The sequence below is a fragment of the Phaseolus vulgaris genome, chromosome 3 (assembly GCF_000499845.2).
Source record: "Phaseolus vulgaris cultivar G19833 chromosome 3, P. vulgaris v2.0, whole genome shotgun sequence".
NCBI lineage: Eukaryota > Viridiplantae > Streptophyta > Magnoliopsida > Fabales > Fabaceae > Phaseolus > Phaseolus vulgaris.
This window is the reverse complement of record NC_023757.2, coordinates 2,550,913-2,567,037: the sequence shown is the minus strand read 5'-3', so window position 1 is coordinate 2,567,037 and position 16,125 is coordinate 2,550,913. Positions and strand designations below refer to the sequence as shown.

General features: G+C 28.4%; 1 protein-coding gene across 1 annotated transcript; it reads right to left on the bottom strand.

The window, feature by feature from the left end:
• Positions 1 to 12,806: 12,806 nt before the first annotated feature.
• Positions 12,807 to 14,467, bottom strand: LOC137806235 (aspartyl protease family protein 2). The gene has a single exon (XM_068606236.1). The coding sequence runs from the start codon at positions 14,327 to 14,329 to the stop codon at positions 12,989 to 12,991; it is 1,341 nt and encodes a 446-aa protein (XP_068462337.1). The 5' UTR covers positions 14,330 to 14,467; the 3' UTR covers positions 12,807 to 12,988.
• Between the last annotated feature and the right edge of the window lie 1,658 nt (positions 14,468 to 16,125).

Here is a 16,125-nt window from a genome sequence, read left to right as displayed (position 1 = left end):
ATCAATCAATGAAGTTCTATAAATTATATATATATATATATATGAGTGTGTGTGTGTAAAAGTTAATTTTAACTTATAAAAAAAGTTAATTATTTTTTTAAGAAGTCCTTGTAGAAAATATTCATAAAAATGTCTTACTTTTTGGTATTTATAATCACAATTTAATATTCTCTTAAAGATATGACGGGTTTCTATTTGATTTATAATCATTTGAAAGAAAAAATATACTTTATTTGAAGTGGATTCCTCTCACCATTTTTATATCTTCTGTGGTAGGCAAAAAGTTAGGAAGAGAGACTATGTGAAATCCTATCGCAATCCTTCAAACTATTGGGTGAATTTGTTTGTGTTTAATTTTTAAAAAAATTATAAGTATGTCTTTGTTTTCTTACGTGTTTTTCTAATTTTTTTGTTTTAAAAAATTACTTATTTTTAATAATTAAATTCTATATATGTCTTTATATAGGTGATTATTTTAAAAATAGTTATTTTAAATTTCAGCAAGTTGGTCGATTATCTAATGACTTATAATTAATTGAAGATTTTTAGGAAAGTTTTATGATTCAGGTCAAGCCATACTTCATAAACAGTTATTTTAATTATTAATTAAGCATGAGCTTACATTTAAACTATGTTGATTATGAGGGGGTTTGGGAGGTAAATAAAGTATTAAATTTTGATTTTAGACCAATTAGTAGAAACACTTCAACTAATTAGACTATAATGTGTACATATTATAGTGTTAAAATTAAAACCATCAATTTTATGGTATTGTGAACTCTTGCCTATTTATATAATTTTTATTTGTTTTAATTATACGTGTTATGGATATGAAAAACATTAATATAATTGTTTCAATTAATATTTACACCAAGATGTAAGATTATGTTATATAATGCATCTTTTTGTTGGACGATAATATAATATGATTTTTTATAAACAAAAAATATACAAACTGTAGGTATAACATAGAGTGAGATTAGACAAAAAAATATTTATAATCTATTGGGCCATTTATTTTGTGGGCTGAAAAGATAGCTGGGCTGCGGGCCAATGTTATCCACTAACTGTTTCTTCCTACACCTCCATACCTTCTTATCTCACCTCCATAAATTTTCGAATTTCCAAAAATGCCCCTTTACAATATTTCAGATTACGTAATTCGGAAATCATTTTTCAAATTTGTAATTATCTTTTGGATTACATAATCTGAAAGTCTTTTTTCCGATGCATGATTACTTTCCAGATTACTTAATCCGAAAACTACTCTATGGGTGACACAAAAAGGAAAAAAATGTATTTTCTTATTGTGTATGGAGCTATGTAGCACAGATACGGATACGGACATGGTATAATCTCTAAAATGTAGGATACGGGGACACGGATCTATATATTATATAATTTTGAATTATATAAATTGAAAATAAATATTTATGTGCAAAAGTACGTTCCAGATTCTTTTGGGAGCAAGAAGATATTTTTCATGACTGGTTCAAAAGAATTTGTTCTTATTTTAATAATCATAATAAAAATTTATACAATAAATTTGAGTTTTTAGAAAGTTATTGTATTTATACATTTTAAAATTGTGTTAAAACCGTGCTAGAATTTTTAAAAATCCAACAAATATTTTTTTGAATTGAACACTTCACCGATAAGTATCCTACGAGTGTCGACACGAATACATGTGTTCGATACGGATACGTCATTTAAGAAGTGTCTGAGCCTCATAGGTATGAAGGTGGCAGAAGAAGATATGGAGGTGCAGGAAGAAAGAGTCTATTCACTATTGTACTTATAAGTTGTCATATTGGAGTGGTAAAGTTAGTGAACCTGTGTGCATCAAAGTGGTACCATAGGTTATGTATTTCAATTTATCAGTGGGTGTTTCTTCCTACGTCTCTACATTTTTCTTCTTGCACCCCTATATTCTTCAAAATTACCAAAATTACCCTTTAAAGTTTTGGATGTTTCTGGAATAGTGATTATGTAAACAAAGAGTATTTCCATAATAGAAAAACCGGAAGAAAAAAAAATCATTATGAAACATCTTTTTTTGGAACACATTTGTTTTTTATTTCTGGATTGGTAAATCTGAAATTCATAAAACATTTTCTGAAAAATATGTTCTGGAAATATTTCGGAAAGAACAATTCAAAACTCATTTTTTAAAGGAGACAAAACAGTCTTCTTTGAAAATGAGGGGGTGCAGGGAGAAATTTCTGGAGGTGCAGGAAAAAGTTGCCTTTATCAGTTTGTCAGGTCCGTTCTGTTTACTCTTTCAATTTAATGGATCATGGTAGGAAAACTCACTCCTATTTTAAAATAAAAAATATAATATTTAAGTTATTATGTATCCTTTTTAAATTTAATTACTTCTAAAAATTGAAATATATGTTTCATATTATCCTTTATTTATTTTTATAGTTCTTTAATTATATAATGCAGATTATTTATTATCTTTTATTTATTTTAGTTGTTCCTTCATTACTCTCTCAAATTATAATCATAAAAGTAGCACATACATAACTTGTACGAGTAGATATATATTGAAGAGAATGAGTATCTAATCACCAATATTTAAATCCAAAAAGTTATAAGTATCAACTCACATTGGAGACCTTATATTACAAAAAATTTAACAGATTGAATTTGTTATTCTTCTTATTTATACATCACTCAATTTTATCATCTATATTTAATATGGAACTCTGACTCATATTTCAATTTTTAACATAACTTGTTAAGAATGAGCTATATTGTGTGTTTGCTCGAATTTGCAAAGTCTTCAACTTGGAAGGTTTATTTAATTATGAAGTTGAGAAAAAAGTTCTTGAAAATCCTTTTGTATCTATAAAGATTATTCACTTCAAATTTTAATCTTTAAGGCTTCATTTATTATATGCATGAAGGTAGAGATGCATTAAATATGTTCTATACAACATTAAATTCTTATATGCTATATTAGGTCTTGATCAAAGAGATTTCAACCAAACTTAAGTAAAGCATAGACCGTATAAGGCAAATAACATGTCCAGAATTGACATGAGACACGTCAGAATGTGCATTATGAAGCAACTTTAGTATGTTCTTCAAGAGATCTTTGACATTGACTTGTGTTTTGTAAGATCTTCTTGGTAGACATAAAGTTGAGAACATTCTCTATAACATAAAATAACTTCATAAAGACTTTCTTTAAGTACAATGTTAGCTTAAAATACTATGTTCATGCATATCAATTGATGAGAACTTCACTTAGCATACGAAACCAAAAAAACGTATGTTTTATATTGTATATCAAATGAAGCAGACTGCGTCTCAAATGAGTTGTCTTTTAGAAAACTTATATTATCATAAAAACATTTATGATTCGTTGTTTAACGGCACTTAATAAAATTTCAAAAAAATATTGAATCATATACTAATAATATATAAATAACAAAAATAAAAAAAACTTTATAAAAAAAAAATGAGAGATTGCCTATCCCACTTTACTTTAATAATAGAATTTAATTGTCATGGATTGCTAACTTAAATATAATATTATAAATACCAAATACTAAAGTAATTATTAAAAGTCAATATTTTATTAATAATCAATATAAATGTATACAAGTTGTTCACTAAGTTTTAAAATTACTACACAAATAATATAACATTTTTTAAACAAAATGAAATTTTTCAACATTTCCTTTTTTTTTATGTATCTACAATATCAAACTACTCTAAGATAAATTATAGATTTTGATATAGCATGATATGAAATTTTAATTAAATTAAATTATCCCTTACGTATCATTTTTGTTAACATGTGTGTTTTAGTCTAGTACTTTCATATTTTTTCATGTGATGACAGATGATTGTCAGTCTACTTAAGATGTCAAGTTGCATAATGATGTCTCACATAAAAGCTTTTTATAAAAAAAATGAAATTATTCCAAATATATATATATATATATATATATATATATATATTCACACTCAAACCATAGGACATTATATGAAACTTTCTAACACTATTTTATATTAATTTTGGGGTGATAGTAGGACTTGAGTATTGGATTAGAGACACAAGATCATATAGGGACATGAGATAAGTTACATGTGAGAAGTTCTGATCCCATGCCAACAACTGCAATAACTTATCTCTTTCTTCTCAATTTGCAATAAATATAGTTGGAAACTATTTTTTTTAAAGCACAAAGATTGTTAGAAATAATCTTTTTAAATAAAATTTTATAGATACACATATAGAAAGTAAAAAAAAATGACTTTATTTATAAGTTAAAATTAATTTATACATAAATATGAAAATTGTTGAAATAAGTTTACACTTTTATGAAAGAAAAAATAAGAAGAAAATGTGAAAATTTTCATACTACTTTTCTAATCTTTTATTTTTTTTTAAATAGTTATAAAAAGAGTCGTATAAATATATAAAAAAAAAATGGTGGGAACAAGCATAGAAACCTCAGGTATATGTGCAAATTATTGATTGTGATGTCTCTTTTTGCACACACTTTTTCCTTTTCCATTTGTGTGCTTTACCTTTCATTACATAGGGCACCATTTATGCCCTTCAATCTCTGCAAGAACCCCTTTATTACTCAACATGCTTTGGAGGCCCCTTTTTGTGTCCCACAGTTGTGGCCATTAATGCAATGAAGGGTTGTCCTACCCCAACTTATTAGGGTCAATAGTGAGCTTCCAAGACTATGAGATTTTCTAAATGGAAAATGATTTTTTCACAATTTTTTTAAGTTAATGTAATGAGTTTAAAAATAAATATATATAACAAAAATAAATTTATAATCAAATAATATAAAAAAATATTAAAATAATAATATTAAAAATTGTAATATGATTGTATAAAAAATTGAATATTATATATATCATTAACCCTTTCCAAGTTATGCTTATGCTTTTTGTTGCATACACCACATGCTTTTGCTTTACAACCCCATTTTACTTCCCTTGCTTTCATTCTTCCAAAACCATGTTTTAAGGATAATTATATTTATACATTTTACTATATCTATATATTAAATATTAAATGTTTATTTTTATTATATTATATATTATATATCTTGTAAATTTAGAAATTATTTTTCTTTCTAAGAGTATATAAGAAGTTGATGAATATTTTAAGTGTTGATGAAACATTTTCTTATAAATAATGGCTTGATGTAAAAAAAACAAATTTTCTAATTAATAAAAGGTAAAAGCTAAGTTTTTCGTTTTTCTTTATACGAATGCTTACTTTTAGTATATCCTTAACTTACATTTCTTGTTATCACTAAATTCTATATTTTATCACTCAATTTTTATTATTATTTTGTAAATTTTATCATTAAACTTTTTTTTATGCATATTGTTGTCATATTTTAAAATTTCATATATTTTACTTTTTTTAGGTTTTTTCTTCATATTTTACGATCATGATTTCCAATTTTCACTATCAAGATGACTATAAAACTATGTTTCACAAGCAACATAGTTTTCACTATCAATTTTCAATTTTTACACAAGCAATATAGTTTTGAACTTTCAAGTTTAAGGGTGCATTTGTTTCAAAGTGCAGAAAGGCGTAGAAACACTGTTTAGAGTGAAATAAGAATGAATCCACATAATAAAAACAAAAATGCACATGAATCGAAAAAAAATTTCCTACCAAAACTTTCTTCGCAAATGTGCGAAGAAAGTTTAATATTTATATATATTTTAATTAATTAACCTTAATTTATTTTTTTACCCTTTTTATTTTAAACTTAAATTATTATTATTTTATTTAATATATAATTCAAATTCAAATATAAAAATTATAATCAAAATTATAAAAAATAATTATTATAAAAACATAATTAATCATATTATATATAATAAATTATAAATATAAATAATAATAATAATAATAAAAATAAATATATTTTTTAATAATTAAAAAATAAATTTATATAATAATTATATTAATTAAGAAAAGGAAAGATAAAAATAATAAAATTATTTAATATAAAAATAAATTTTTATCAAATATTTATAATTATAAATATTTTAATGATATTTTAATTAAAAATAATTATAATTTATAAATAAATATTTCACATTAATTTTTAACTATTTTTAAATATAAGGATAAATATGTAAACTTGCATTTTTATCAATTAAAAAATATATGATTTCAGTCACATCCATCACATCATTCGCAAACTTTTATAAACTTTTCCCACACTTTCCACTTTATTTACCTTAATCCAAACACCCTAACTTTCTTTACACTTTTCCCTCAAATCATCTCAAATTCACTCTCTCTTTTCCACTCTCTAATCCAAACAAAGCATAAGTGAATATTGAGGAAGAGAAACTTTGACATTTTTCTCCTTTCTTGAATTAACAACTACTTTGGAAGTTCTTTTCTGAAAACAACAAAAAAATTCAAAAAAAGAAAAGCAAAGCTAGGATTTGTTTGGTTTGGAAGAATTTGTTTTGGAAGCATGAGAGTGTGATTATAAATAGAGAAGACCGTTGACAACCACTTGCATGGAGCATTTATGTGAACGCACGTTGAGTAACTAAAAAATGAGATTCTGGACACAATCTGATTTTTTTTCAGTTCAGTGCATGTGAAAGAGAAGGAAGCAATAAGCTGCTACCACTTTCTTATTTGCATTTATTAACTGCTACTCACCCAACTATGCCATCTCGTGAATCAAATCATTATCATCCATTCTTATTTTATCAAATTTACTCATTCATTTTAGAAAAAAAAAGAAGTTAAAAGAGATTTTTGAAAACAAACACATCTTACTATGATTCATGTATTGCTTTTGAAATATCAATTTGTGAAATTTTTAATTATAAACTCATTTATTTATGTTACTTTATCACTCGTCGAGTTAATCTCACTTGGATGGAGGACCATTTATGAAGCAACACATTGGGTCATTAACAAGGTAGGTTAAGATGATAAAAGAAGATTAATTCTCAAAGAAAAAAGTTTTTACTTACTTTTGGGAGTAGAATACTATGACTTTCTTTTTTCTTCTTAGTCTTGTAAAAATGTATAGGTGTACATATTTCTTTATAAATTGTAGGATTTTGTAGAGACGTATTGAACTTCCATTTGAGCTAGCCTTAGACATCCCAGTGTGGAAGTGGGATAATATTTCCATGTAGTTTGTCACACACTTGTCACGTATAGTGAAGAAACATGACTCTGTGTGAGTAAGTGTACCCTCCAACATAGTATTCAATAGGGATCTTCATCACTTTTAGTTTTGGCATATGCTTCAAAAAGCTTTAAGGACCAAACTTTGACTCGGATCAACGTATCATCCATAGGTTGATGGAAAATTAGAGAGAATTATCCAATCTTTAGACAATTTTCTTAGAACTTGTTTGTTTAATCATTTGGGCAATTAGGATTAAATCTTTTCTATGGTAAAATTCATCTATAATAAGAGTCATCAAGCAAGCATAGGTATGATTCCTTAGGAAACATTATATGGGAGAAAATGTAGGACACCTTTATGTTGGTTTCAGGATGGTAAGAATGTGTTGATTGGACCAGACTTAATACAACAAACTAATGAGAAAATTAAGATGACTAAGGAAAGGTTGAAAATATCTTTGAGTATGACAAAAATCCTATACCAATCAAAGAAGAATACTTTTAGATTTCTCTATTAGTGAGTATGTTTTTCTCAGAGTTACATCATTCACTGTTGTAAGAAGAACAATCAAATGAAAGAAGTTGACTCCCAAGTTCATAATACCATATCAGATTCTCAAGATAATAAGTCATGTTGCATATGAACTTGGTTTTCCTCCTCCTTTAGCCAAATATCTTTCATGCATTGTAACTAAGGAAATATGTACATAATTTTAGTCATATCTTAAAATCTGATTTAGTGCAAGGAAAAGAAAATTCTTCTTTTGAAGTAAAGCCAGTTAGAATTTTAGATTTTGAAGTAATGTAACTTCGTGGTAGAATATAAACATGGTCAAAGTGTTCACAAATATCTATATAACTACATATATAGAATAACTAAAAAAATACATAATGGATAAAGGATCAGAAAATGCAATAGATTTCTTTAACCAAGTCAAATAATGGATAATTACTTAAAATGATAAATGAACTTCTCTCATTGTCTCATATGTTATCATTTTGATGAAAAATATCTATATTGATTAGATAATACTGATTTTTAAAATTAAGTCTGAAATGAATATGAATATATACATATTTATCTTGTTCTTATACTCGTCTCAATACTCATCATCTTCGTACTCGTCTATATTTTATTGTACATATTAGATAACTTAAATACATATATATTAATTTTTCTTTGCTCTTTAATTTTGTAACTTTTTTTTATATGATAACATTTAATTATTTTTATTATTTTTTTATAATTATTTGTTATATTTCATTATTATTTGTTATTCTGATTTGATATATATACAATCATAATTTTTTGACATTAAAAAAATAAATATTATTTTAATTATAAAATCTTTTATAATATCATATTTTTTTATAAAATATTATTTAATTAATATTTGTAACAATAAAAAATTAATAGATCTACATGGAGATGGTAATATAATAAAAATAAACTTTTCCTTTGAAAATAAACGAAAGAATGAAAACTCGCACCGTACCATTCCGTTATCAATTGCCTATATCTATCCGCCGTGCAAAAACTAAATCTCCGTAACCAACATTTCTCCACAACTTCCATTTTAGTTTTTGCGAACATATACTATAAAAAATATGTTAATAAATTTATAAAGAAATTATATATTTTTTTAAAATTAAAAATTAAAACCACAAAAGTCTTCACAATTTTTTCATTAATTACAAAATAATATTTAAAATCAATTCAATTCAGAGTTCATTTCCTGTCCCTTTACGTACAAGCAAATCATGTTCTTCCGCATCGTACAACGTTCATGTGATCATACACGATACACCTTCACTTATTTAATTTTTTTTATCACTAGAAATAAATAAATAAAAATTAAGGAAGCAAGAAAAAATTAATATGCTAATGCTTTAAGTAGTAGTGGATGAAGAAGTATATTGACACTTAGATCAATTTATCTAGATAGAAAAGGTATGTGTATCGATTAAAAACAAAAACACAAACACTAAAGTTACAGGGATATTATAAATTGAAACAGAAATTACAAATTAAAAGAATAAGTTAGCTTTAGAAGATAATGTAAAATATATTTTAAAATATTTTCATAAAAAAAAATTGATAGATGATTTAGAGGAATTATCTAATGGTCTAAAATAACTTTTAAAAAAATAACATAAATTTGTGGTGTAATAGCTTAAACAAATATACATTTGATTTTTATAATGATTTACGGATTAAGTCAAGTTATTTTAAATTTTTTTAAAGAATTTCATTAATCAAATTGATTATAGGTTTTTTTTAAGTCCCTTATAAATCACAACAAGTACATAAAATTCTTTTGGTTATCTCTTAATCTTTTCTTGAGATAAAGAACACATTGTTAAGTCATTGGACGATTTAGTCACCTCTAGACAATCTAATATTTCACTAAAAGGTCATATGTGGATAAGGAAGTATTAAATTTTATAAGTTGTTGATTCTGTTACTCTATTTTTTGTTTTGATAGAGCCTATATATACATTGTATTCTCTTCTCATTTTAATATATGAAAAACTACAATTATTTCTTTCGTCTTATCTTTTACTCTCTTTCTCACTTTTCCACCGTATATGCGTGTTATATCATAACGGTGCCATCTGTCACAAAGGTTAAGACACACAAGGATAGGTTGTTGCATTGCTGTAGTGTGGGTCATGGAAATCATATTACAATAGGAAGTTTATGAGATTTTCATAATAACAAAAACTATCAGACATGTTATAGGCTCTAACAAAGTTATATTTCATGTGCAGTTTAAGTTAAATGTGCTAGACGATCTACATTATTAACATGTTAGATGATCTCATAGTCTTAAATGTGTTAGACGTTTTTGTCTCCATCTACCCATTAAACCGTCTATTCAATCTAGTTTCTCTGAACTTAATTTTGAAAATTATATATAAGCTCTTAAACATTTATTTATCCAAAATGAGATTTGTATCAATCTGTTTAATCATTTTAAAAACAAAGATTTGCCTCAACGTTTTAAAAACATGTTTGGAAAGTTTTCGAAATAATCAATTTGATATGCTTTTATTAATGTATATTTCAAATATTTTTGAATTATTTTCTTAAGAAGATTCAATGTTCAAGATGTGCAAAATCCATTATTTCAAAATATTTATTTCTAAGTGTTTACTACCAAAACGGTGAACTTATGCAGAAGTGAATTCATGCAGATATCAAGTCTTGTTATTTTGTTTTTCAACATTCATCTTTATTAAAGCTTTACAAAGGATTCAAAGTTGATAATACATCCTCTTGAGTGATCAAGAGTTGATAAGGTTGATATCCTCTTGTGTTTGATATCCTTTAAAGAGTTTCCAAGGGTTGATTTTTCGTGTTTTTGAGTTTGTAATTGTTGAGTGCTTTGTACAAACTTACTAAACATAGTGGAATCAGTTATTCTAATGTTGAATAACTGAGACTGGATGTTGGATCTGAACTAATATAAAAATGCTTGTTCAAACTTTTTTTCCTTTATCTTCTTTTATTATGGTTGCTTCTCAATCTTATTCCAAATCTAATTCCATCTTGTTTAAAATTGAAAATATTTAAAAAAAAAACTTGAAGAAAACAAAATATTTGTGAAAAAGTTTCAGATCCAATTTATCTAGCTAAACCACTCATTCTTTTCTAACATATTAAAAAATATGAATACAAAAGCCAAAGTACTAATACATGTTGCTAAAATTATGAATAAAATTATTGTATAAATATTGAAGCTTATTATAATAGTATGTGATAGTTGTGAACAAAAAAAAAATCATTGCCTTTACTCAATGAGAGAAAAATCATTATGAAATTGTTGTTTAAAGCTAAGATTATGGTCTTTTAACTTCATATACCACAATTTTTTTAATCATTTTATAAGGTAAAAAATGGTGTGGATCATGAGAATTTGACTTATCATGATATAAATATTTTCATAGAGGAAACATAAACATTAATCTAAAGAGTTTGACATTCTTAGATATCATAATAAAGTTAATTAATTATTTGACCTTAATTAATAATATTCATTTCACTTGTAACATACATACACTTTCCTCAAAATCATCAAACTTCCACGGACCCAACTCAAATCATATATTAAATAATTTATATTTTTTAATACAAGTCACCTATTCTAGGGTTTGTCATCATACAACCTTCAACCACATTTTACAAATACAACAAATATAGTAAAAATAAAATAATAATGAATTAATCATTTAATAGAATAGAAAATATAAATACGAGTTTATAGCTTTTAATTTTATAACAAAAACAAGAAATTTATTTTTTAATAACTCCGACACGAATTTATTTTATTTATTTAATTTTAATTGTTCTTTTTTCAGCCATTCCATTTCTTTTAATTCCTTTACCTAAATAGTTGGAAAAACAAACAAATAAACTTTTAGGATTTGAAAATTGTCATTAGGAACCTAGTGATTTGAAAGAATAAAGAAGTAATGGTGAGGTATGACTAATTGTTATATTTAAAAAAAACTAGAAAAATCTAGAATTTTTTATAGCTTAGCCACATTATATGTCATGAAACTCTTTAGTCATTTTCACACATGTATGCTTTCATGTAGTTGTTTTAAATGACAAACAAAATTTAATTGAATGAGTAAAGACATGAATTGAGGGAACATTACCTGATAAGTATAAATGAATTACAAATTGTAAAGATAGTAAGTAAATATAAATTTATTTTTTAATGATTATAATGGTTAGTCATTTCGAAGTTTCTTCTTATAGTTTGATTGTAGATATGATATAATTTTTGTATTAAATTATGTGCTTGCATAAGAGATTGAGAAAAAAGATAAAATATTTGTTTGACTATAAATTCTTTTTTAAAAATGTCCAATTTTCTAGAATAATTTTTATGTTTGGTTTTATTTAATTGTATATTAGTTTTTTTTATTATAATTTTACTCTTTTTTTTTTGTTAAGGTTTTTAAAAAAAAAATCTCACTAAAAAAAAGAGCATTTGAGTGAGACAATTCAAAGAGTCGTGATCATACAACAATACTTAGTTACTAAAGTTACAACATAAAAGTTCAGTTTATAGAAACACTACACTATACTTTTAATACTTAAGTATTTTTTTAGTGTTTAGTGTACGTGGTACATTACTTAATATTCAAGTTCTCAACTAGTGGTACATTACTTAATAATGTTTTATTTAAATCTTCCTTAGAATTGTTTTCGCTTAGATTATGATTAAATTAAATTCTTAAATCATTAGATTAATTAAATTATCAAAATTATTAGATTAAGATTATAATAAATTATATGAAAAAGTTAACAAAATCAATACCTAGCATTAATATGTAACATTTCTTTATATTTAAATTATTTCTATATTTATAATTATTTTTATTTAAATTTTGTCATTATTATCTCTTCTCTTCTTCTTTTTTTCAAATTCTGAATTTCTCAACAATCTGGTATACTTGACAATGTATTTTCAAAGTTATTAAATAGAAATATCATAATTATTTGTTTTAAGTTAAAAAAATTAAAATACTTAACTCTTACATAAAAGACGTCATTATTTCATTTTCTATTAAAAAAAACTACACAACAAAAATATCAGATAAATAATAAATAAACCAAAAAGAATTTCCAAAATATAAAATATAATAAAATACAGATCATTACAACCTTCGTCCACCGAGAGATTGTTGACAGCAACAATCCAAACAAACTCAAATGCCCCAAAAAAAATACACGTGGCAAAAGTAACAAATCCGTATGATTTAAAATAAATAACCCGGTTCGTTTTACAGTTTCAGTTTTCATGTTTAGCGAACCGCACACCCGTGACGCGAAAACCCGACCCGCGACCGGTCCAAGTCGAATTCAAACAAATACCCTTGCTGCATCAAGTTCCCAATCACAGAAAAACCAGAACCCGGTCGAACCGGCTGAACCGCGAGGCACTTTACTCCCTCCACCGGCTCAATAAAATAATTCCCTGCCGGCGGCGACAGCACCGATTTTCCGGCGAGGACGAATCTCAGCTTCGGCAGCCTCGGCCTTGCCACGCCGGAGACGTTAACACAAAGGTCGAACCCGAGCGCAGCGGCTTCCTCCGCCGCAGGAAGCCTCACGCGCCGCCGGAACGCGGCCAGAACCTGCTTATAAGCTGGCTCCGCTAGAAAAGAGAGCGTGGTGCCGGAGTCCACGACGGTGCCACCGTTTCCGTTCTCGTCGATGCCCCAAACGGAAGGGTTTATCGGTAACCTGACGCCGTCGACGGAGACACTCTGAATGGTGATGTAGTAAAACGAGGGAGATAGAGGGTTAGTCACTAACGGCGTGTAGCTGAACAACTTCCGCGAAACGACATCGTGTGAGGAGGCACCGATGGTGAGGTAGCTTTTGGGGGGCGGGGATAGGGTGTAGTCGAGTAGACAGTAAGAGAAGGTGTTCCCGAATTTGCGGCCAAGTTGGGAAGAAAACGAAATGGGCCCACGGCCCAGTCCCATTACGCCCTGCGCACCGTTGAAGCTGGAACCTGTTACGCTGGGACCTGAGTTTTTAAACCCGCACCCGAATGCCAGGTTTTTAATTTTCTCTTGTTTCTTGGAGCTGGTGTTGAACGTCGTCGTTTCCTTGGAGAAGAAGCCCGTTGTGGTGGACCCGTCCGCGTAGGAATATTCGTAGCGGCAGGGTGTGTGGAGTTTGGTGCGGTTGTTGCAGTGTGTGGGGGTGGGGTGAGGAACCAATCGACAGAGCGAGTCGTAGCAGTGGTAAGGGGAGAAGCTTCTGGAATGTCGGGGCAGAAATGCGGATCCGGGACGGTTGGTGGAGCAGTTACGACAGGCGGAGCATTTCACCCAGACGAGGTCGCTGCCGGTGTCGACTACCAGGAGGAGGCGCTGCGGCGGGGATCCGATGCGGAGGTCCGCAAAGTACTGTCCGGAGCCCATGGCAGCGCCGGAAGTGAGCGGGGACTGGGGAGAAGTGCGCCGGCCGGAGAGGCGGTGGAGGTCGGCGGCGAGGATGTTGGAGACGTTGGATAGTGTTGTTCGAGGGAGTAACGGTAACTTGAGGTACTCAGTGGACGAATGTGTGAGGGTGAGAATGATGAAGAAGAAGACGAAGGAGAGGAAAGAGTTGTGTGAAGAAGAAGAAGACATTGTTGAACGAGAGAGAGCACAGAGAGAGAGAGAGCGATAATGGTGAGGTTGAAGAAGAATGGGAGAAGAAAGAGAAATCAGAAGACGATCGATGCTACGCGTTTTGGGGTGTCGAGGATATTCATACGTACGTATTACATCACTATTTATTTTTCTTAACGTCAAAAAGTTTATATCAGATACGTCATTCTACGTATTTTTATTTTTATTTACATTTTAGAAAATATGTTAAGCGAAACCTTTTCTTGTGATAAATATAAATGTGGATCATATAGTTATGTCACAAGGTCAAGACTAAAAATTAGGTAATAATATTTTTCTGTCTTTTTAATATTCGTACTTTGCATGTAATTTGTTTGTTTAATATCCTATTCAATGTGTATATTACTGAAAAGTAGAAAAAGTCAGAAGATAGGTAAAAGTTGAGAGAAAATTTAAAATGATCTTATATTATGTGTTTTGAAATGTTTTATAATTTAAAATATGCACATAAAAAGAGAAGAAAGAAAATTATATATAATATTAAGTATTTGAAAAGCTAAATAATGAAGTTGAAGAAGGTTGATAATGTGATTGAATGTGCGAAAACCGAATGGTGAATTTTTGTGTGGTGTTTGGGCATTCTTGGGTGCATGATCATTGTCTTTGTGCCAACTTTGCATCCAATAGGTATCAGCCACGTTGTATTTCCAGCTGTTTTTACTTTTATTCTTCTTACGATGTTGGTTTTGTGTCATCTTCACTTTCCTTTTGGCACAGATGCTGCATGTGTTCATTGACTGTCACAATGTTGTCTTTTGCTTTATATTGCCTATTTTTTAATGATACTGTCTCACATGAGATTAACACTGTTATCAAGGACATGTAGTTTTGTCTTCACTCAAAACTGGGTTACGGGGAGCAACGAACATGTCCAATACTTCATCTAATTACGGATCATATTTTATCACCAGTTGTCATAGTCATTGCCATAGCCATTAATGGCCTTTGATTTTTCAGGTTACTATTTATCAATATGAAAAAACATTACGTAAGATATACACGTTTATGAATAATTCACTTTTGCACTCAAAAAGGAACGTTTGTTGCAACCTTTCTTTTTTCCTCTTTATGCCTGTTGCCTTTAATATCTCTTAATAGTTGTGTTTTATGTAATTTTAATATTTCTAACCGTGTTTAGATCATGATGAAAACTATTTATCTGAATGAAAAAAGTAAGAAGAAATCTTGTTATTTCTAATATTGTGGGATGATATGAGTACATCGGTTTGTGGGAGGAGAGTGCGTAGTGCGAAGAAAGTTAAAGAAATACAACTAACAAACTTTGAAAATACAAATTTGTTCTCACTTTATTTGTTTGTGCATGTTTACGATTTATTTGTTCGCAGAAATTTTTGCACCGTGCCATACATGCGAGATTCCTGAACATATTCAGAGAATCGTTTTACCAGTTCAGCATTTGAATCGTAGGTTAAAAACGAGTTAATGCACAATTTGTGTTGTATCTTTGGTTGTTCCTTCTTGTTTGAGCTTGAGTTGGTATATTTGGTTTGCTTGTGAGTTAGTGTTGTTGGGTTTGCTAGTGTGTAGAGTTGGGTCTGTGTTTTCATTGATTCGTTGGTGAGTTGAGTTCCTCTAGGTTGTGTGAAGTGCAGTGCGGTGGTAGGCGTGGTGGTAAGTTTTAATGGATGAAAAGAAGAAGGAAGTGTTACGTGATGTGTTTTGAATGTTGTGTTAGATGGTTTGTGTTAGATGGTTTGTTTTTTCTTTCGTTTTTGTTAGGATAAACTGTTAGT

Bases quoted from the DNA above. Each gene is read 5' to 3' on its own strand.
- LOC137806235 (XM_068606236.1), bottom strand. From the start codon at position 14,329: ATGTCTTCTTCTTCTTCACACAACTCTTTCCTCTCCTTCGTCTTCTTC.